The following is a 23,193-nucleotide window of genomic DNA, read 5'->3' as shown; positions in this document are numbered from 1 at the left end:
GGAACTCTGGTGGGTGCCGTCAGGAAGATGGAGTCTGTGTTGTCCTGGGGAGGTTGTGTGCTGGAGGGTGAGCTGCCGGTGTCTGTACCACCTGGTGGGAGAGAGCACCTTGTCTCACCTGCTATCTGCATCTCTGCCCACCAGAAAGAGCGGACAGAGCGGCTGGTGAGCTCTCCCCTGAACCAGCTGCTGAGCATGTTTGCGGGGCCCCACAAACTGGTGCAGAAGCGCTTCGACAAGCTCCTCGACTTCCACAACTGCACAGAGCGAGCAGAGAAGCTGAAGGACAAGCGAACCCTGGAGGAGCTGCAGTCAGCCCGTAACAACTACGAGGCACTCAACGCCCAGCTGCTGGATGAGTTGCCCCAGTTCCTGCGCTTTGCCAAGGAGCTGTTTGCCAGCTGTGTGCGGGGCTATGCCGAGGCACACTGCGACTTCGTGCGCCTGGCACTGGAGGAGCTGAGACCGCTGTTGTTGGTGGGTTCCTGGAGCACAGCCTAGCACTCTGGGCTCAGTGCAGTGCTGATCCCTGCAAAGGGCTTGTCCCCAAGCCTCTGTGTGGCCAGTTCTGTTGTGGGGGAAGCTGCTGCTGCTGTGTCAGGCTCCAGGTGCCTTGGGGAAGGCTTCTGTGAGAGCCTGTTGGGACAGGGATTGTGGGGTCATGATGCAATTGTGTGTAGGCTTTAGCAGCTCCTGGAGCAGTAGCAGGAGAGCATTTGCCTGGGAGGATCTCAAGTCATGAGTTTGGGTATCCACTTACTGCTGGATACAGACAGGACTGAAAGTCTGGGGACCTAATGCTAGGCAGGGCTCAGAGCCCTGCTTGGCCCAGGAGCTGGTGTGGTCTCTGCTGTAGCTCTTGACAGCTTTTCCCAACAGCTGTCATCTAATTGTGACCCCCAACCCTGCTCTGGTTCCAGTTGCTGAAGGTGTCTGGCAGGGAGGGGAACCTCATTGCCATCTTCCAAGATGAGCACAGTCGAGTCCTCCAGCAGCTCCAGGCCTTCACCTTCTTCCCAGAATCCCAGGCAGCTCCCAAGAAGACTTTTGAAAGAAAAAGCACGGAGAGGCAGTCTGCCCGGCGGCAGCCCCTTGTTGGCTTGGTGAGTTCCCTCTACCCCATCTCTGTCTGGGCTTGGAGAGCCCAGGATGACCACTCAGGCCTGTTGTCTTCCTCTGCAGCCTAGCTACTTCCTGCAGTCAGGTGACATCCGAGCTGCCCTCCTGGCCCGCTATCCCCCAGACAGTATCTTTCAGGCCGATCGCAATTTCAACGCTGCCCAAGACCTGGATGTCTCGCTGCTGGAAGGAGACATTGTGGGTGTCATCAAGAAGAAGGACCCCATGGGCAGCCAGAATCGCTGGCTCATAGACAACGGTGGTAGGTGACTGCTGCCTGCCCTTGGCTTCTGCTGCAGCTCCCCTCCTCTGGTTCCACTGCACCCTAATCTGAGCTCACTTCCTCTCCCTCTCTGCAGTGACCAAGGGCTTTGTGTACAGCTCCTTTTTGAAGCCCTACAACCCACGCTGCAGCCAGTCGGATGTCTCTGTGGCCAGCCACTCTTCCAATGAGTCAGAGCACAGCAGCTCCTCTCCCCACAGCAACACTACACTGACCTTCAGCCCCAGTGGGGCATCTGTTGCCTTCACTCAGAATCCCCTGCAGGACTCAGCCTCCCCAGCAGACCCATACCAGTCCCCCCAGACTCTCTCAGAGACAGATTCACCCTCTCTGTCCCAGCTTGGCTCTGGTGACAGGACAGCCCTGATGGAGGTTGGTACGGTGACATCTCGGCACCGCTACAGCCGCCCTGAGCTGGGCTGCAGTCCTGGTTCTCGCAACGGGCACCCCACCAAAGCACATCTCCAGCCTGCACCCCCAGTGGAGGACAGAGACTCTGGGTTGGAGAGCAGCGAGTCAGAGGGCAACCAGGTGAGACCTTAGCCATTTAGGGGGGCTGGGGATGCTGAGGCCTGATCCCCTTCTTTGAGGCAGCAACCAGGAAGAGGTGGGAGGTAGAGACTGCTGTGTCCCAGAGGGATGAGGTGGAAGGTGAGACCTTTTCTCCCAGCAACAGAGCTGCAGATGCAGAGAACTAGACTGCAGGTGGGGGCAGCTCTGTCAGAGGCCAGCATGGGGATGGGGCTGTCACTGCTTGGGGTTAGGTGCAAAAGCCCAGCCCTGTACCTTGATTTTCTACAAAGCACTATGCACATGCCATGCAACATAAGAGCAAGTCTGCATGGTGTGACCATCCAAATGATGCTTTCCCACTTACTTTCTGCCTGGCAGGTCTATTATGCTCTCTACACCTTCAAAGGCCGAAACACCAACGAACTGAGTGTGTCAGCTAACCAGAGACTCAGAATCCTGCAGTTTGAGGACATCACAGGAAATCGGGAGTGGTGGTTGGCCGAGGCAAAGGGAAAGCAGGGCTACGTGCCCTCCAGTTACATTCGGAAGACAGAGTACACGTGAGGCAGCAGGCAGGAGCCTGCACCCTGTGCCTCATTCCTGCAGGGACTGCCAGGGGCCTGGGGGTGGCTAGCCTGCCCTGCAGCCTCCACTGCTTGCCCTGAGCCTACGTTCTTGGCAGCCATGCAGTGCTCCTGAGCCCCACTGCCATTGCTGCCCATGGGAGGAGGATGGGGGGGGATGCTGTCAGGACAAGCAGGAACAGGCAGCTTCTGTGAGGGCAGAGGCAAGTTCATCTGTGCTGTCTGAGCCTCTTGAGTCCAGCCAGGAGCAGGGGAGTGAAGCTTGGGGCCATTGTCCAGGAGATTATGCTTGACCAAGACTGAGAGATAAATTGTGAAAGTGAGTTTCTGGAGTCTGTCTTTAGCCAAGTAGTGTTAAAAGCATCCTGGGCCCCATGAATGTGTTCACTGTGCCTTCTCAGCAGCCAGAGTCTGGTCTTATGTATGTGTCTGTGCAGGATCTCATGGTGGGACATGTACACACTGCTTGAGGAAGCAGCTCTGAGAGTCACTGGGAGTAATTAGTCTCCAGGGATGGAATGAGCCCAGGCTCTGAAAGCCATCTCAGCAGAGCCTCTATCCACCAGGTGCTTCATCCCCATGCTTGGTCTCCCAGGGGCTTGGGCCACTCCAAGCTCTGCTGCTAGCAGCAGCCATCGGGTTCAAATCTTCCATATTCCAATGTCAGCACAGTTTCTCCAGTGCCCAAGACCATCTTTTCACTGACATGCCCACCTAGCTGCTCTGGGGTGGGGCAGGAGAGAAGGCAAAGCACAGGCTCTCCCCCAGCCTCAGTTTTGGGGACTCTGACCAGAATTGGCTGTGATTCCCTGCAGGACACTGGTGGACAAGGTCCTCCCTGGGAGGGATATGGGGTGCCCTTTGGTGGGGTGGTGTGTCTTGCCCACTGCTGCATGTCCTGAGAGAGGGCAGCTCACTTCTCTTGGGGCAATGTTTGCATCCCCTGTACTGCTGCTCTGTAAATAAAAATTTGCCTTTGTGTAAAGGAAGTGCCTGAGCAGGTGTTGGGAGAGCTGGGAGGAGTACCTGGCCAGTGGTGGGCTTGGGCGAGGCAAAGCCTACAGATTTCATGCAGACCCTGCAGGGCCAGGAAGAACCTTTTATTTGGGTTTAGCATGTTTCTGCCATGGTGTTTGTGCCAGCTGCATCTCAGGCATTAGAAAACCCTCACAGGAAAGTTTTTCATTAAGATAAAGTGACTGCACTGCCCTCTCCCTCTGCCCAGATGTGTGTTATGTGGGCTGTTTCTGTCTCTCCTGCCACCAGCAAGGGTGAAGAAGTTCTTCTCCTGTAAGTGGACAGGCAGCAGCAAAGGTCAGCACTTCAGCTCCTGGCTTTCATGGCCAAGAAAAAAGAAGGGTCAAGAGTTTGGAGTTACGTGTGAGCACATGGGTGTAGCACCTGTATGTGTCTGCACCTCTCCACCTTGTCTTCGCCACAGTCAGGTTTATAGTCTGGAACCACATCCTAAAATCTGCCCTACTAATGGTTGTGGTAGCCCCAGGGTAGCCCAGCCTCATTTATTTGCAGTTAAAAGGAGCTGTAGCTATAGGGAAGGTAGGCAGGCCATTGCTTTTCCACTGTTGGAGGGTGGTGTTCATGCCCAAATATAGCTGTGCCACTCAATTTTGACTCCCCACCCATGTTTGCAAAGCCAGTGCTACAAAACCAGTGCTACCAGCTTGCCCTGCGCACTAGCCAGGTTTAACAATAAAATGATGTTTATTTAGTATGCCTTGAAGTCAAACTTTTAGTTGGAAGATTAGAAACAGTTACAAAAAGTAAATAAATTATAACATTTCATCTTAGATTAAACTAAATTTCATTCCATAGTGCTTCAGCATCTCTCAGCTAGGTTTTCCTGCCGTGGTGAAATACAGAAATTTGAATGTCCTAGGCCATGGTCTCCCTGACAGATAAATTTTCTCTGTACTGGAATAAATGACACTACTCCAGACCCACTTGTGCCCACCAGGCAGGGTGTGGTACCGAGGTTAACAGCTCTCTCAAGTCCAGATCCTTTCCCTGACAGCCACAAAAGCAACCCTCTCAGTTTCACAGCTGCAGAGACGAGCTCCTGTGCAGTGCCTGTGTGGTGAGCACCAGCAGGAGGGAGCAGCTGCCCACACACACAGCCACACACTGCTCAACTTCCCCTACAGTGCAGTGGTCTCTGAATTCACGATGCCAGCATCTTTTGCCATCACAGAGAAGATTCCCTGCTTCTTGAGCAGCTCCTCAGGACTGTCGTATTCCACAATCCTCCCGGCCTGCAGCACCATCACCCTGGCAGCAAGGAAAGAGAAGGCCTGAGCCCCCGGGATCTGAGCCAATAGCACTCCTAGCACCAGCACTACAGCCCCATGGACCCTTACTCCTCCTACAGCGATGCTGTGGTTCACCTCACAGCCCAGAGCTGAGGGCACAGCTCTTCTCCCTGTGCTGGTGGGATAACACACATAAACTGTCAAAAACTGTTGCTGTAAGGAAGGATCAAAAAATGTTTCTCCCCACAAAGGTGTAACTACCACATGGCCATCCTTCCCTTCTCTGTTCTACTCTCCTGGAAGCTCAGTATGTTGTTGTCCCAGGCACTGCACACATGCCTGCCCCTCTGGCTGTATCCTTGCCTGTGCTTGTGGCCACTTCTTGCCTCATCCTGGGAGCCCAGAGCTCCATTCCCCTTGCCCCACAGTACCTGTTGCTGTCCATGATGGTGTGGAGGCGGTGGGCAATGGTAAGGACAGTGCAGGCAGCAAACTCACTCCGGATTGTTGTCTGGATTAAATGATCAGTTTCCAGATCTACAGCTGCTGTTGCTTCATCAAGGATGAGGATCTTGGCTTTGCGGAGAAGGGCCCGAGCCAGGCACACAAGCTGCCGCTGCCCAACACTTGGATGAGGTGGAGAACAGGAGTTACTTGACACACACCAGCATAACTTCTGCAAGCCCATGGCCACACTGCTCTGAGCTCATCACTGTGCCTGCCCCACCCTCCCTAGCCTTGAGCCAGCTGATCATCTGACACCCTGGGCACCGCATCCCTTAGCATCTTCTCATCATGGAAGGGCTGGTTCACACTGGCTCTCTGACAGCCCTGACTCCTGGCCCTCTTTCTTCCACCTTCACTCTCAGAAGCTTATGTGCCCTGGACAGCCATTCTGCTGAAGGCTTTTCCAGGCTGTTATCTGGGAGATGTCTCCAGTCCTCACTCACCTCATATTCTCCCCTCCCTCGCTCACAAGATGCAGCAGCCCCTCAGGAAGGGCTTGCACATATGTCTTCAGGTGGGCCAGCTCGAGGGCCTTCCAGACCTCCTCGTCTGTGTACTGGTTAAAGGGGTCCAGGTTCATCCTCAGGGTTCCAGTGAAAAGTACAGGGTCCTGCCCAACACAGCACTGTGCTCAGCAGAGTTCAGCAGGGGTGATGGCTCCAGGCCCCTGAGTTTGGCAACGTCCTGCCTGCCTTGCTGCCTGCAGCTGGGCAGGTGCCAGCAGTGGGATTACAGCCCTGTGGGCTCCCTGCAACACCCAAGGGTGCCCTTATGGTGGTGTGGAGCCCAGGAAAAAGAGCCTGAGGAATCCAGGAAGCAGTGGGACTTGGAAAGGCAGGGATCACCTCACCTGAGGGATGATGGTGAGGTTCTGGCGCAGGTCGTGGAGGCCAATTGTTGCTATATCCACCTCGTCAATGATGATCTTCCCTGCAGCAGCCTCCAGCACCCGGAAGAGGCAGTTGGTAAGGGAGGATTTTCCAGCCCCAGTACGGCCCACAACCCCAACCTGTGAAAGCAGCTATTTAGACCAACCAACAGAGTTGAAGAAAACAGGGCAGATGATCTCCAGTGGGCCTTCCTGCCCTACATCTGCAGTCACCATCTTGTCACTGCCCCACAGCTTGAGTCCCCAATCACCATCCTATCACCATCCCTCTCCAGCCCACAGACCAAAGCTAAGATGACATAAACAGCTTTTAACACCATGTCACCATAGAAAGTGTAGTGAGGGCTGAGGCAAAGAGGTTCTTACCTTCTCAGTGCTCCCAATATTGCAGGTGATCCCCTGAAGAACCAGTTCCAGTTCAGGTCGGTAACGAACTTGGTAGTCAACAAACTGGATCTCACCTTTGCTTGGCCAGCCAGGGGGTGGACGTTTTTCTGTCACCCATGGAGCCTGGGGGCACAAGAGTGTTAGTGGGTTGCGCCCCATGATATTGGCTAGCACCAAGCTGTCCAGCAGGTGTTTTGCCTGGACTCTGGTCTCCTCACCTCGTTCTTCACTTTTGTGTACTCATGTACCCTCTCCACAGCCACAATGTTTGTCTCCAGCTCTGAAGATGTCCGCACCAGCCAGTTCAGTGTCTGGGTTATCTGTGTGGCAGAACCCAGAGGATGCAGAGTTCAGTGGCACCGAGGAATGACCACCTCCCACCTCAGTTCAGGGACTCAGCCTGGGCAGGAGCATCGCTGACCTGGCCTCTAAGTCTCCAGTCCCCAAAGGCAGCCCCCTCTCCCCAGCCCTTCAAAAGCTTTGCTGTAGCATCTCTCATCCACAGCAGGCTTGTGCTCCTCCCCCAAGGCAACACTTATCCCCCTCATATTAGGATGTGTGCTCCCCTGGCTCCATAACAGCTCCCCAGGTTGTGGAACACCGTATCTAATCCCTCTCCATGGATCACAGCTGGAAGCAGGGCAGCATCCTGCAGCCAGCCCAGAACTCCCAGAAACAGCCCTTCCCTGGAATAAGAAAATTATTTCTTTAACTCACGTTGAGGGCAGAGGAGACAGAAAGACCCACGATGCCACCCTCCAAAGTGCCCTTTGAAATCACAGCTAGAAACGCAGAGAAGAAGACCACCAGGCTCCCAACAAACTCCAGACGGATGGCCAGCCACCTGCATCAGGAGAGGACAGCTGAGTGGCAGTGGGAGAGGCATCTGCCTGCACCCAACACACTAGTGAGGCCAGCACAAGAATTTGAGGAGCCCCAGATAGAAAACCATCGCACACCTGAAGCATCTACCCAGTAAAACACCAACACCAGAACACCAGATACTGTTCCTGTCACACTGACCTGGAGCATCAGCCACCTCCCAGAACTCATCAAGAGCACCTCAGCTCTTGACAGCACAGCTCAACCTGTCCAGGCTCTGGACACTTCTAGGGAGCCACACTCTGGCTTTCGAAATAACCTTTAAATGTCTCCTTCTCACAGATACCTTCCCTATCCCAAGTTCCTTCAGTTCCTACACAGACCCACAGTCCTGATATTCAGGGGACTGCAACATCTCAGAGACCCTCCTCAAGACCCAGAAGCCCTTGTGCAGAGGTGCTGCAGCATATGTGTTGTGACATAAGGAATAAAACTCACCTATTTGAGATTATCCAGGAGTAAACACTTTTCTGATTGATATCCATGGTCCTCTCATTTTGCTGCAGGAATCGTTCTTGGTGTCCATAGGCCCGGATCACAGAAAGTCCTGACACTGTCTCACCAAAGTGGGAGTAGATTGGAGACCTACTTACTGAGTCCAGACGCCGTAGCTGGCGTGATGTGGAAACATAGAAGCGCTAAAACGAGGGACACAGCTTGGTTACCAACACAGAGCCCAGCAGCATCAAAGATACTGCTCTAAGCAGGGCAGGAGCTTTTCTCAAGCCCCAGTCACTCACCAGCACAAAATAGTAGAAAATGCTCAAGGGAATGGTAATGAGAACAAAGAATGGGGTTGCCAGGGAGATCATGAGCAATGTGCTGATGATGGCCATGAAACAGGTGAGCCAGCTGCGGAAGGACGTGGGAATGGTCTCATCTATCGTGAAGATGTCCTGGAGCGTACAAAGAAATGGGGAGAAGCAGTCAGTGATGCCAGGAGAGGGAGAAACCCAAAGGATCCACACATACAGGATTCCTACACATGTCTATCGTAACACAGTGTCAGACACTTGCAAAAATACTGGATCACAATGAATTGGTCACACCAATCAGGGTCACAACAATCAGCCTATGATCAGGCTTAGGATCATAGCTCTTAGCCTGGGAACAGCTGATTTACCAGGGAAGCTTTCTATAATACTCATCTGTAACACAAACCAGCTTTGCATCTTCATTTAGACTTAGGATACAGGGGCAGGAACTGAGGCAGAAAAAGGGACAGGACTACCCCCCAGTGGATGCAGGTGCACCCATTTCTCCACCTCATCATCACTCTCCTAACTGGGCACCACATAGTCCCTCATCTCAGAATAAACCCAGCAGCTCCATAGGCTTGATCTCAAGAGAGATTTTAATTCTCAGAAATCAAGAGATGCCACTAAAGAAAGAGCAGGAGTTACTGCACGCTTCAAACTATTTGTCTGTTTTCTCCCTTCCTTATTGTTTGCTCTTTGTTTTATGAGTCTCGTTTACATAACAAAGTATCTTTTGCTGAGAGTCCATAACCAGAAGGGCAAGCCATTACCAGACACAAGTTCTAGGCTCCTGCCTCTCTTGTTAAACTACTCGAGACCCTTTTCAGTCTCTCCACATCCCCCTTGACCAGCCAGCCCCAAAACAGAACATAGTATCCATATGTGGCCTCCCTAGCAAAAAACTAGGAAAACTGATCTCCTGGTCATTCTCCTTCTAGTGTAGTCGTGGGTGTGATTTGCCTCACTGTCAGCCTTGCATCCACCATGCCTCCTGGTCCCTTCCAGGCCCTGATCAGGGTTCATCTGTGCAGTGTTGAGCAGCAACAGGGCAGTGCCAACATCCAGTGCTCTCCAAACCCAGTGGAACAAACATCTCCACGTTGGTGCTTACAAACAGCTCTTACCTTGGCAAACCTGTTCACAATGCGGCCAGTTGGGGTCGTGTCAAAAAAGCTCATGGGCACACGCATGATGTTGCTGAGCAGCTGGTGATGCATAACCCGAGAGGCCCACATGGCACCACGAGAAGAGAGAAGGGTTGCAAAGAGTAGGAAGAGAGCTGAAGGGAGAGCACAGGCAGCCATCACCAGTTCATGTGTGACACTGTCCCCCAGCACCCTTTGGCTCAAGGAATGCATCTAGTGTCTCCAAGCCAGCAGCTCTGCAGTGAGCCACTGTGATAGTCCTGCATCCCACCTTCTCAGAAGGCCCCAGTAACTGCATTGCACCACAGGGGAAGAACACTGACCCTTTTGGAAACTCTTAGGCCCTACCATTCTCTCCAAATTGATTAGGGACAGTATACATCAACCTAAGGAAGCAATACAGACCCCTTGGGGAAATTTATGCTGGCTTCAGGCTGGTATCTGTCCTCAGTTCAGCAAGGAGCAGAGAGGGAAGGCAGCAGCAGGCAAATTAACACAGTGCTGGCTCCCCTCAACCCCTTGCTGCACCACTGGCTGCAGGCTGTGCAAGGCATATCCCTTTTGGATCACTCATCTGAGGTGAGTGGGATGCCCTGTGCTCACACACTCACCTTGTGACATCCCCAGCACCCCAAAGACACCGATGCGCAGGTCTCGCTGCTCTGCAGGGTAGGTCTGGTTCAGGTAGTGCTGTGCATCATCAGTCCAGGCACTGAGCCACAGGTTGGTCCCCACAACAGCCACGTACTGTCCGACGTAGCCCATAGTAATCCAGAAAGAATACCACAAGCCAACAGCACGCAGGTACCTCAGGTACATGGAGAACTTCACCTGTGGACCAATTCAGCCCATCACTGCTGCCCACCAAACCATGTCCAATGACCTCCAGCACATCCATGGGACTCTGGCCTTGCTGCCCACAGTGCTCCCATCCACCATCGCGCCTACCAGCCCAAGGGAGCTCTGTCTCCTTCAGTGCTTCTTGGCTGCAACGAGGCCACAGAACCCCAGCACCAGTTTATCTGAGCCACAGTCAGGGTCTTGTAGCACTGAGCCACAGCAGCACAGTGCCTGCTCCATCCATTCTCCTCACCTTGCCAGTTTCCACAGCCTCCTTCTCGATCAATTGCTGGCCTTTCACCTTCTTGGGGGGCTCATTCTGGGCCTTCTTCCAGGAATTGTTTCTGCTTTTACTGAGCCTGCAAGGGAGGTGAGGGGTACTCTTAGTCACAAGGGTGCTGAATGGGTGACTGTCTCCAGGGAGTCTATCCCCATGCTGCACAGGGACGTCAGTGCTGAGTCCTATGGGATGCAATGTCTTATCTAGAGCAGCTTTGAATGAGTCCTGCAGAAACTTCAGGCATTTGTGGCCATGAAGTCATAGCCCTTGTCCCCAAAAGCAGAACTAGCCAGTGGCAGGAGTTTCAGGGAAGACCACAGTGTAAGGCTGTGACACACTACTGTGAGTAAAGGCAATATCAGATACTTCTGACCCAGCCCAGCTGTAGAGAGGGTCCCATCCTCTTCTGCAGGAATTCCCCCAGGGAAGTCCCCAGACCCCCAACTCCAAAGCAGCAGTGCAGGGGCCAGGATAGAGAGCTGAGAACTCAGGTCAGGTCCGCACCTGCGACTGAACTCTCTCTGTCGGATGCTGGCCTCTCGCTTCAGAGTCATGGTCACCACATCATCAGGACCCTCCTCCCCAGAAGGCTCAACATCTTCATCACCCTGCTCTTCATCCTCAGCTAAAGCAACAGCTACAAGCACAGAGATAAGGGAAAGTAGAGTCAGGCACTGAGGAGAGAGCAAATCCCATGCACCACACCTCTGCACTCAGCTCCAGCCCAGACCCAGACTGTGTCCTACTACCACACATCTCCAATCCTGCTGCAAGCCCAGTACAGCAGGAAGATAAATCTATTGTGCTGGAGGGAGAACTGATGAGGGAGATAGGGCTAGAGCCCAGCACAGAGGCAGTTCCTGCTGCTGACTTATTCCAGTACCACTGGTGGGACTTCAAGCAGAGATTTGTGCTAGTTTAATAAGTGCAAGATCTGGTAGGTCATGTCACTCCAGTTTAGGAGCAGGTGGAGGTGCATCTTGTGTGAGTGGACTGGGAATAACCAGGCTCCAGTTGGGCAACTGGGCTGAGCCCAGGCAGGGTGAGCATCTATCTACATGATCTGACACCACTACTCCACATAGAACTGAGGGACAAGATAAAGTTATAAATGTTAGGATAAATGTTATAAAAGTTATAAATGTTATAAAGGATAAATGTTATCCAACAGCATAAATATATAAAGGAAAGGATCTTATTCCAGCATCACTAAGGTATGCAGCCTATTGCTGCATAAGATTATGGGACCCATAACCATAAAAAAACTAAAAATGGACAGAAAAAAGATAGGTCCATCATTGGCTGTTCAACACAATGCCTGGATGCAAATCTCAGGCAGAAAGTCCTTGTGCTATCAATTGCCAGGAGATGAAAAGGATTCACAGTGGCCACCACTGGGGTTTAGGCTGGATAGAGCTAGGTCAGTCTGACAGCTCAGGTCTTGGAGTTTTCATAACCCCAAGACACAGGCACAAACCCTCTAACTGCTACAGCCTCATTGTGCTCCCAGTACCTGTGGTATTTTCCTTTGAAGCATCCTCCTTCTGGTTGCCATACAAGTTCAGGAACTGGGCAAAGGCCCCCCTGTTTGCAAGCAGGCTGCTGTAGGAGCCATGCTCAGACACTGCTCCTGCCACCAGCACCACGATGTTATCAACCTGGGGCAGGAAACTGATACTGTGGGTCACCAAGATCCGTGTCTGCAACAAAGTGGTTGCAGGGTAGTGAGCATCAGAGCACCCTTCACCCTCCACCCATGGGCCTGAAGGTTCTCCATCCTATACTTGGGTACCTGTTTGCTTATCTGTGCCCAGGCAGAAGGCACACATCTGGGGACCCATTAGGCCACCTCTAACTACTACAGCCCCAGGTGAAAACCATAGAACTCTTTCTGTCCCAAGCAAACAGCTTCAGCCTTCTCTGGATGGCCAACACTGTGACAGTGCCACTCCTGCCTGGCTGGGTGATGGGGAGGAGGGCATGGGTGCTCACCTTCTTTTGCAGCAGCCCTTTTGGCCCCAGCACATGCTCGAAGAGGTACTTGCCAACGTGAGCATCCACAGCAGACAATGGATCATCCAGGACATAAATGTCTGCGTTGCTGTACGCTGCTCGGGCCAGGCTGACTCGCTGCTTCTGGCCCCCACTCAGGTTAATCCCCTGGAAGGAAAGAGACATCTCTGAGCCCTGGGCTAGCATAGGGCAACAGCTCTGTCCTCTGCTACAGGTGCAACGGGAAACCTGTAGTGCCCAGGGCCGGTACCTTCTCTCCAATCTCTGTCTGGTCACCTGCAGGTAGCAGTTCCAGATCTGGAAGGAGGGCACAGGCCTTGATAACCTGCTGATACCTGGCTTCATCCAGTTCTGACCCAAAAAGGATGTTGTCTTTCAGTGTGGCATTCTGGATCCAGGCCTGCTGGGGGACATAGGCCAGCGAGCCCTGGAAAGAGAAACACAACAACACTGCCATCTTCTGCAGCTTGTTCTTGCCCTGAGCCACCATTCCAAGACCAGTCCTGCCCTGCTGCCTCCTCACTGAGCTCCCAGGCAGCCCCACAGCCCCTCACACACACCAGCTGCCTTCTCTCACCTGGATGTTGATGTGTCCCTTGATATTCTCCATCTCCCCAAGCATGGCTGACACCAGTGAAGATTTGCCTGAGCCCACAGCCCCCACCACGGCCACCAGGCTCCCAGTTGGGATGTCCAGTGTGACACTGTAAAGACACGAGCTGGGGAAGCAGCACTACCACGTCACTTACCAGGTCCTGCATGGGACCAGCACAGAGCCATGTCTCTGGGGCCCTCACACACACAGCAGCACTGTGAGGAGCAGCTGCCTTCCCCAGCTAACAACACAGACTGAGTCCCCCTGCCCACCCACCTGCCCCCAGCATGGTGCAGAGCACTCACTCTCTTATTGCAGCATTGCCGTCCTGCTCCCAGGAGAAGGTGGCATCTGAGAAACGCACAGCACTGCCTGCCAGCAGAGAGCAGTCCCTCAGGGCTGGGAAAGCCCAGGGTTGGGCCAACCTGTGATCCACAGAGTTGTTTCCCCTGGAGGTTTCCCCTACCTGCAATAGGGTTGTGGTGGATAGCTGAGGTGTCCAGGTCTTCTCCACCCAGGTAGCGCTCCAGCCTCACAGTCGACACTCTGGTCTGCCATGGCAGAAAGAAGATGGCACGGGGCACAGCTGGGTGGGCTGGCTGCAGCCCATTAAGCAGAGCAACCCATACAACCAGCCCCCACCCAAGCACTAGCCCCAACCTCTGAGCCTCAAGTCTGTGTCACATATGTGAGTCCTATCCCACCCTACTGCCAGCAGAGTCCTGTGCACAGAACCCTGACTGTCCAAGACCCAGGTCCATCACATATTTAAGCCCCATGTGCTGGTTTGGCCAAAGCTATAATGCACCCCCTGCACCCCCCAGCCCAACATGAGGGCTAACCTGCACCACAGAAGAGAGGACCAAGGGCAGCATAGCCATAGGGAAGCGCAGCACATTGAAAAGGGAGATGGCAGTAAAGGCCTTCTGTGCATCCAGAATGTTGTTCTCATCCACCAGCACATAGACAGCAAAGCTGGCCAAGGACACCTAGCACAGATAGAAGGGGAAGCCATCATGAGAGTGGTTGCATGCAGCCCAGCCCTTCATGCTCCCCTAAGGCCTCAGTGGTGCCTTTCTGCTGGCAACCTGTTCCCCTCCTTCCTTTCTCCTTTGGGCCCTGTCTCACCACTTTGATGGGACCTTTTTCTGACCATGGATTTCCTGCCAACAGCCAGGAACTATACCCATCCCTGTGGACACAGTCCAACCCCAGTTCTGAGGAAGATGCAGCCCTCCCCAGACCCACTGGTGCTCACCAGGAAGGGAGTGCATGTGAACACAAAGACTGAGATTGACTGCAGGTAACTGAAGTTCAACAAGTCCTTGAGCTCACGTTCCCGGATCTCGGTGACTTGCTTCTCAAATGAAGGCTCCCAGGCAAAAAGTTTCAGGATCTGTGGGTTGAGCAGAGTGAGTGGGTACTGGCCTCACAGGAATGCCCACCTCCACACTTAGCTTTCTGGAGGCCAGCACCTCCATCACCAGTTTCTGACTTGCTTGACCCCCTGCTTGTCCATCACATCTCCCCACTCCTGTCCTGCCCGGTGGCACGGAGCACTTCACCACAGCATGCTCACTCCCTCATTCTCAGCTTAGAGATCACTGCCAGGTCACCTACCACCATGGCAACCTGCTTAGCACCATCCAGAAAACCCCCAGAAAACCCTCTCTTGTCTCTCAAGTCTTAATCCAGATACTCAGAGTTCCTCCCCAGCCAACCTATAAGACTATAATGCTGGTGCTGTGGGGTTATACAGGTATGCTGCTTCCAAGTGCACCAAGAAGAGGGGTTCAGCAGTTGCCCAGTGGATCTCCACTCTGCTGTTCACCTTGATTCCGCTGAGGATTTCACTCATTATTTTCATGCGTTCATCTTTGTTCTTCATGTTCCTCACCTATGAACAGAAGAGAGAGAAGTCACCTAAACCAGACAGCAGCTTACCCTTGGAAATACATCTGAGAACGGAAGGGTGGGCTCCAGAGCCCAGAAAACCCATCCTACTAAGATGGACATTGGCTCTCTGGGGCTCTGAACAACTTGAGAAAACACAGCATCCTATTGTCAGGTAGAAGCTAGAGCTCTGTTTTGTGGTTAGCAGTATCTCTCTTTTAGTCCTCAAGGCTGCACCCAGCCCCATTCAAGTTCAGCTGTGATGGTAGAACAGGTCTCACCTGCCTCCTTCTCATCTCAGCTGATCAGCCCCCAGCTCAGGCTAGAGACCTCCCCAGCCAAAGTCAGATGAATGTCCTAGGCTGTGAAAGATTCTCAGCACAACAGGGAAGCATAGGGGAGCACAGAAAATGAGCAAGACCTCAGGAGTGGGAAGCCAAGGAGGATCTTGCACCCACCACTGACCTGGATGTTTTTGCCCTTGGCAACCAGGAATGCATTTATTGGGATGAGTAGCACCAAGAGTGCAATGCCAGCCAGGACAGAGGGGCCAAGCTCTACCCAGAGGAAGACAGTGGACAGGATAATTTGCAGGGGGGATGACCACAGCTGGTGCACGAAGTTGGCCACATCCATGAACCTCTGGGCATCAGCAGACATCAGATTCACAGTCTCTCCCACTGTAGACTCCTTGCGGGTGGCACTAGACATGGTGAGTGCCTGGAGAAAGAAAGAATAATCACTGCAAGCTGTTCTGGGAGCAGCCTGACTGCCAGCAGCATGGTGCAGAGCAGGGAATTGGCAGGCCAGGTTTAAACTGCTGCTGGGTTTGCTCCTGGTGCCTCCCGGCTGGCCACGCCATCATTGTCTGCACACCAGGAGCTACTGGATGCTGGGGGGAAAGACAGACATCCCTGTGCAGGAATCCCAGGGGCAGCTGCCCTGGGTGTTGCACTCTGAAGAGAAACCTCTCTCAACCCCTGGTAGCTGTCAAACACACATTTGCAGGACCCAGGTCCCAAACAGAATTAGCACCCACAGTGTCTCCGGCACTGGGTGGGTGTCCCACATGCCAAGCTCTTCCTGTGCCTTCCTAGGAAGTAAAGAATATTCACCCCAGTTGCCACGGGTTAATGGGGAAGGCAGTGAATGCTGGTATCCCCACCCCAGCTTGGAGAAAGTCAGTGGGGGTGATAACAGGACCAAACCAACCTTCTTGTAGATGGCAGCAACGAGACTGGCACGCACGGCTATGCCGAGTTGGAAGCACAAGCTGAAGTACTGCTGCAGGCAGAGGGACTGAATCAGCGCTGTCAGGAAGAGCAGGATGGCATACAGATAGCCTTGCCAGGCAAAGGACTCCTCATCTGACACAAAGGCAATCAGCAGCCTGGAGGGCAGAGTGGTCCATGAGACTCCCACCCTACTGAGACAGACCCAGGCAGGGTGTTCCAAACCCAAACAGGGAGAGCATCCTCACAAGAGCAGTGAGAGACCCTGCCCAGACACACACTCAAAAGCTGGGTGTCCCCTACTCTATGGACAACTGTATTCCACATGCAGTAGTGAGTCAGTTGTGTCAGATTATCCAGAGACTGTGTGACAGTGCAGAACAGGGCAGGTCCTGCTGAACTGAGCTGAACTGACTCATGGAGGGACCTAGAGAAGAGCCAGGACTGTCTCCAGGGAAGGAGATGTAGGATGTAGGGAGCAAGAAAGCACCCCCAAGAGCTGGCAGGCAGCTCAGATTAGTTCTTCATTAAACTATAACCCAACATATTTTCACACTTCTGGTGATGACATAAAAAGTGGGGGCTGGGACAGGCAGACATATGAAGCTGATGAGGTTGGTTGCAGTGCACACAGGGAGGTAGTGCAGTTGGGTGCGACACCAGGAGAGTGCAGGGACAAGAACAGAAAGAACTCACTTCAGCAGCTGGGGACTGACAAACACAAGTGCATCGTGAACCACTTTGAAAGCCACCGACAGCAGAACGTTCTTCCAGAAGGTCTTGCATAGGGTTTTCACCAGCCAACCCCTGGGGAAATCCTTGCTAGAGCCAGACTCTTCTTTGTTCCCCTTCTTCCTCTTTGGTTGCTTCTCCTCCTAGAGGCAAGCCCACAAAGTAAAAGAGCTGGTTGTGCAGGCTTCTCATACCTGGAAGGATGCTTCTAAGGCAGAGCCTCAGATCAGATATCCTGAATGAAGCCTTAGCTTTACATCCTGTCATGTTCATGTTCCCTCTTGCTGATCTGTGCTCATGTCATACACACCCAATACTAATACCTCTCTTGTGCAGATGTGCCAAAGACAGCTGTTGCAAACCCAAGAAAAACCTGAACCCCTTCAAGCCAAAAATTATGCACCCCAGGAAGAATCTGAGGCCAGGGGTAATCACAGAGTGATGCTCGCTTTGACCGTATTGCTGAAAGGTATCTGGGGCAGGGAAAGACAAAGACAAGGCAGCTGCTTGTACTGCAGTCTTGAGGGTGGTTCCTGTCTTCAAGTAGGACAGAAGGATTGAGACTTTCTTGGTCTCTCAAAACAAGTGCCTCTACTGAGGATGGGGGAAGACCTTATCATGGTTTCCTCCATCCTTGCCCATAGCCCTAAAGAATTGAAGAGGGAAAAATACCACAAAGGGGGCTGCAGGGAGGTGAGGTGACCCTAGTCCCCAAGGCTAGGCCTGAATCTCTCAGTCCCATGCAAGGCCAGGAGTGGGAAGGGATTTACCATCACCAGGATGTCTTGGCTCTGGGCCTTGCTTATGTTGTTCCCATGGTCTGGGTCACCTTCCTGCTGTATTTTCTTCCGTTTCCGTTTCTCCAGTTCTGCTTGAGCCTTCTTCACTGCAGTTTTCATGTTCTTCTCCATTTCAGTGTAAATAGCCTGAGTCTTGTCTTCGCTTTTCAATTCCCATATATCCTCTATCTCCAAGGGCTTGCGATAGCCCTTGAAAACCAAGCTGCAGGGCAGAGAAATCTCCCCTCAATGAGTTTCCCACACTAACTCTTGGACAGCCCTTGCTGTAAATGCAGAGCTTTCACACCCAGCCTGGCCCTGCACAGATTGCACCAAATGTGGTGTCTCTCACAGCTATTTGCAAGAAGCCTGTGCTGCAGGCTCCCCAAAACAGGGCTGGGCCAGCCCTAAAGCACCCTTGCATTTCACCAGCCAAGCCTCCCATGGAACCCTACTCACCTGGTGTACCATTCAAATGTGATGGAACTCAGGAATGAGGCTGTCACCTCTGGGTTCTAGGGTACAAAGCAGAGTGGCTACCAAGAGATCATGGGTGCTGAGGGATGATGTTTACAGGAGTTGACTCAGTACTCCTAGCCATTAATTAAGGAACTCCAGTTTCAAACTGTGTCAGCTTCAGCCCCAGGAACCCCATTTCACAGACAGAAGCAGCCCTTCCTTGGACACATATGCAGATGCCCCAGGCTGCAGGCTCCATCTTTTGCTACAGTCCCCAGGTATTCCCTACCACAGAGTCCCTGCATGGAGCACACCCTGCCCTGCACAGTGCCAGCCAGGATGTGGTACCCCAAGCCCGCTCCTGAATGGACTTCGCACCTTCTCTGTGATTTCTTTTGTTTCTGGGGCGATGTCTGAGAAGCCTGAGACAAGGAAGAGCAGCAGCTGGAGCCCATAGGAGATGTAGAAAAGGACAAAACGTGGCAGATCAGAGATTGGTTCCTGCAGGAATTGAGAGCCCAGAATGAATGTTGGAGCTTGTCTCAAGGCCACCAGGCATTCAGAGACAAGACTCATCCTCAGGACACTGAACAAAGCTGGGCCAAATGACTCAATGCAAAACTTGCTCTGTGTTCTGGCCCAGCTTCCCTTTGCCACCTCCCCCTCCCTGCTTGTCCCTGACGTCCTTTCATAAGGGAAGAAACTGGTACTGGCGTGTTTATAGCTCCTCAAAGACACAGAATTAATTCAAAGAGCAATTCCTTCTCAGGTCTCTTCTTGTTTCCCGAAGTCCCTAATACCACTTAGGTAGCTACCACTTAGATAGATACCACTTTGTCAAGAAATAAAGTCTGAAAGCACTTTCTTTGGGAACAGAACAAGATCATGAGGAAGCGCAGAGCTTCCTCCAAACCCAACCTGCAGGGCTCTCCGGAGGAGTGACTGGAATGGCAATATCCCACAGAGCAGGGACAGTGTCCAGAAGCAGAAAAGTATCCCCGAGTCTCTGCACAGGCAGAAGCGTCGTGCATAGTGGATCAACAGGACCATGAGCTGTGGTAAGGAAAATCAGTCAGACATTCAACAGGGACTGCAGGACTAAGTATAGGCTCTAAACATGCCTTTGGAGTGTGTTTCCTGGGATGCCAGCACACACTGCTGCAATTCATTGCCTTGAAGACACTGAGCATCCAGTGCCCGAGCTCCCTGCCAACCCTGAATAGGCTTCAGACTTAATTGCATAGGATAGAGTTTTATTTCAAGAAAATGTAGGATCAGACTCTTCCGAGAAAAAGCAAAGTTTGAAGGCACTCTAACATTATAGCATGGCAGTACTTCTCTTTTTAGCTGTTTTCACCCTGAATACTCAGACATGCCCAGCTGTCAGGGCACACACCCTAATTAGTGCATATTGCTTCCAGACCTGGAACTAAAGTCAGATAAGAGCCCCAGCAGCACAGACTCTCTAACCAGTCACCTTGCTTTATAAGCTCACATGAACTCTGCACATGAAGCTACATGACATGACAGTCATGCTCTGCAATCAGACACACAAAACCTGTCCTGCTGCCACTGAGGCTTCTGCCAGAAGTCTCGGCTATGCTCACAGGTACAGTATCTACTCCAGTTTTAAAGACAAAAGGAGGGATCACTGTACAACCAGAAACCTCCTCTCTACCTGTCGCCCTTGTGCAGCACCTGCATGTGTTCAGAGCTAGTCCCTACCCAGGCTACGCTTCCCTCCTGGACACAGCTTCAGATGAAATCTGCTCTATGGGATGTTCTCTGCTGCTTGGCCCCCACAGCTTCACCCCTGTCTCTTTGGTGGCACACAGCACATTCACCAGCTGATCCCTTACCCAGGTGGCGATGTACAGACTGGGGTTTGTGTACTGTACAGCTGGCAGTGAGTCCTGATCTGTGTCCTCTACAAATGTCAGGGCCAACTCCGCCACTGCCGTCAGCATCAGCAAGGTGGCCAGCACCTGTGGGGAGAAGAGAGCAGCCAGGAGGGAAGACCCAGCCCATCATGGGCAATGGGAACCCCTGGGAGACAGCTGGGCATAAAAGCACTGTGTCCCATATACCGCTACACCCTTTTCAACCCAAACCTGGTCTGGGAGAGCTTTTTCTAAGGTCCTGTGAAGCTGCAGCACTTCCACAGGAGGACTGCCACCATTTTGTTATTTGGAGGGTAACCACCCACAAGATGAGAGGCCCCAGTGAACACCTCAGCCCTCCCTCCCTGTGCATTCCCATCCTGTTATCCCCCCTGTCCCAGATACATCTCGTCCTGGGTTTGCATTGTGTCCCACATGATGCCCTAGCCCATTGCTCTTTCTCTCCTACACCTGGCTCCAGCCCAGAGGCTTTCCACTCATCACCCCTCCACCCCAGGATGCTTTCCACTCATCACCCCTCCACACCAGGATGCTCCAACCTGCCCTGTTTGCCCTCTAAGACCCACTCTACCTGCTTGATAATGTAGAGTTTGGTCACAGATGATTTCTCAGCTCTGGATTTACACATGGGCAGAAGCTGCCATGGAGCCAAAATCCAGAAGAAGCCAAGAGGGACCCAGACCAGCACAGTCTGCTGGAAGCACACTGGCAGGTCAGCATCCGGGCGAGCAAGATAGGAGTCATTCTGGGGGCAGCAAAGAGAGACAGCCAAGTCACTTGGGGTGGCTCAGCTTCGCTTCGCTCACAGGAGAAGAGCCAGCACCCCTGTAGCTCTTGCCTACCCTTCTCCACCCCCTTCCTCAACACCCACCTTTTTGCATGAGTACTGCAGTGCTCACCCAAGGTCCCAGGTAACATCCTCCAGGGACCCATCTATCTGCCTGAACCTGGGAGCGTCTCCCCCACACCACCACTTGCTGGAGACAAGCCAGCTGTAGCAGCTGGACCCAAAAAATTCCTTGAGAGGTCTGTGCTGGGTGTCCCGTGTTCCCAGCTGGACAGGACAGGGCTCACTCAAGGAACTACCATTTGAATTGCTGTCTCATGGGTACCTCCCAGGCAGTGCACAGCGCTCAGTGCCACAGCAGCCCTGGATAAACACCAGAACCTCAGCCAACCACTGGCAGTTGTGTCCCAGTGTCTGAACACACCATGAGCCTTGTGATCTATTGCTCTCTCACTGAGCATCCCACCTCAAGAGTGGGCGATGGGAGGGGTGTAGCCACTCACCCAAAAGACGGAGCCGCAGAACTCATCCAGGGCTGCTGACATGGCTCAGGCCAGAGGAGACAGCAGCTCCTTCTCCTTGCTGTGCTCAGCTGTGAGAGTCCTGGGTGGATGCTTGGGACAAAAGTCCCTGCACACACTCAAGTAGTGTTGGGACAAAATCCGATGACACGCAGTTAATTGTTAACTTGGTGCTGTTGCACAACACCACAGACCAAAGCAGTGACCAAAGGGGCTTTGAAAACTGTATGGGCTCTGGGGAAGGGAGGAGAGGAAGAAACAAGAAAGAGATGAAAGGAGAGATACAGGGAAACCGCTGCCACAGCAGGACACACAGCCACAGCTCAGAAACCACAGCCTCTACCGGTGCTTGTCTCTACAAGCTCACATGGACCCACTAAGGACAACCTACTGTAGTGTGACAGACCTTTTCTGCCAGAATAAGCCTGATGACTGCTGCCAGTAAGTCCAGCAAATGTTGGTCCCCCACAAGCCAAAGAAGACAGTACACTTTTTCTTGTGTACCACCCATCAAGGAGGCCTGGGACTTCGGACCTGTGAGCTTGAAGCATTTTACAACTGAGATGTTTTACAACTGCTACAGTCATTCTGATTTCCTGGGATCCAGGTTCCATTTACCACCTTTTTCTGGCCTGCACACCCTGGAAATTTTCCTAGTTCTTCCTTTTGCTTCTCTCTTTCCCACATCTCTGCACTGTGCAGCTTACAACAAAACCCAGAGACAAGAGAGGTTACAAGACGTTGAATCTTCATTCCAAGACAATCCCCAACATCTGACACAGAAAGAGGAACAGACCATTCCTGTTGAGCATGACTGCCACTAAATCATCACTCTGCTGCTTAGAATAGTGGAGGTGAGGCAGGTAGGGATGGTGCTACTCTGAGGCTAGAATTAATTTGCTTTGTCATGCATGCTCTCAGGGAGCAGCAGGTAAAAGGGGAAGGTAGGGTGACTGCAAGAATTCTGCTGTCTCATTCACCAAGTTAGGAAAAAGCTCAGAAGTCAAGGGTAATCCCTTTACTATCAACAGCAGAAGAAAGTTCAATGTCCAACTCATAGGTTAATTATTATTAGCTTATCTGATTAATTCCACTTGGTTTTGTAAATAAAGTTGGGTAGTATTAGGTCCTCCAGGCCAGAACCAATCCATTGCTGATGAGAGCAACAATTTTATGCAATAGATAAGAAATAAGTGAATGGAGCAGTCATTCCATCAGCCTTTCTTCATCCAGAGCACTGACATCATGCTTCTTGCAGCTTGCTAGTACAGGTGTCCTCTGGCCTCGCTTCTGAGTTCAAGCCCCCCCCCCCCCCCTTTTTTTTTTTTTTTTTTTTTTTTTTTAACTATATACAGAAAAACCAACATTTGTGTTTATGATGCAGCATCAGCAGAATATTCATGTTAATCGAGTTAGCAGTATCTTAATCATCACCATGACTCAGTATCTAAGAATATAAGCCAAGAACTATTAAATCAGGTGTCCTGAACTACACTGACCACAATCACAGATTTAAACTTCTTAAGAATTTCTTTCCTACTACTGCCTGCACACCTGTAAGTGATCAAGCAGGCTCTGGCACCAGCACTCCACAGCATTCCCTCCCAACTCCTATGTTGACAACTACCAGATTCCTGAGGTGTGTTTTGGGACACTCACCTCTCATAGATTTGTGTGAAAAGGTGAATGCACCCTTTCAGATAAAGATACATTGTCCGTCTTGGTTATAGGTTTTCAATTACCTGATTCTGTTTAAGGCAACAAAAGGTGCTACCACCTTGTCAAATAGTACATTCTCCTGAACATCCTCAGGCAGACAAATCTGAA

The 23,193-nt window shown here is 52.2% G+C and overlaps 2 protein-coding genes across 7 annotated transcripts in view; one reads left to right on the top strand and one right to left on the bottom strand.

Moving 5' to 3' along the window:
• The window catches only part of DNMBP (dynamin binding protein), a 34,854-nt gene extending 31,370 nt beyond the window's left edge, over positions 1–3,484 (top strand). For all 6 annotated transcript variants that reach the window (XM_071748588.1, XM_071748586.1, XM_071748589.1 and 3 more), the window contains 5 exons: positions 145–477; positions 921–1,103; positions 1,183–1,381; positions 1,479–1,933; positions 2,294–3,484. In XM_071748588.1, the coding sequence (XP_071604689.1) occupies positions 145–477; positions 921–1,103; positions 1,183–1,381; positions 1,479–1,933; positions 2,294–2,479 (1,356 nt within the window). In that variant the 3' untranslated portion in view covers positions 2,480–3,484. The remainder of the gene's footprint in view (positions 1–144; positions 478–920; positions 1,104–1,182; positions 1,382–1,478; positions 1,934–2,293) is intronic.
• A 718-nt stretch (positions 3,485–4,202) lies between these two features.
• ABCC2 (ATP binding cassette subfamily C member 2) lies at positions 4,203–21,482 on the bottom strand. The gene is made up of 32 exons (XM_071748584.1): positions 21,349–21,482; positions 20,630–20,803; positions 20,017–20,142; positions 19,076–19,210; positions 18,536–18,658; positions 18,158–18,213; positions 17,690–17,921; positions 16,884–17,062; positions 16,168–16,345; positions 15,421–15,675; positions 14,894–14,959; positions 14,321–14,458; positions 13,905–14,051; positions 13,529–13,613; positions 13,368–13,434; positions 13,045–13,171; positions 12,718–12,894; positions 12,447–12,614; positions 11,968–12,154; positions 10,959–11,091; positions 10,428–10,533; positions 9,946–10,165; positions 9,314–9,468; positions 8,172–8,327; positions 7,870–8,069; positions 7,267–7,393; positions 6,768–6,869; positions 6,529–6,672; positions 6,124–6,282; positions 5,717–5,883; positions 5,198–5,392; positions 4,203–4,785 (listed from the first exon to the last, which is right to left on the bottom strand). Exons 1-32 carry the CDS (start codon positions 21,388–21,390, stop codon positions 4,656–4,658), a joined length of 4,656 nt encoding a protein of 1,551 aa, XP_071604685.1. The 5' UTR covers positions 21,391–21,482; the 3' UTR covers positions 4,203–4,655.
• Positions 21,483–23,193: the final 1,711 nt, after the last annotated feature.

The sequence above is a fragment of the Heliangelus exortis genome, chromosome 7 (assembly GCF_036169615.1).
Source record: "Heliangelus exortis chromosome 7, bHelExo1.hap1, whole genome shotgun sequence".
NCBI lineage: Eukaryota > Metazoa > Chordata > Aves > Apodiformes > Trochilidae > Heliangelus > Heliangelus exortis.
Note: the sequence above shows the minus strand (reverse complement) of the source record. Positions and strands in the feature narration are given on the sequence as shown.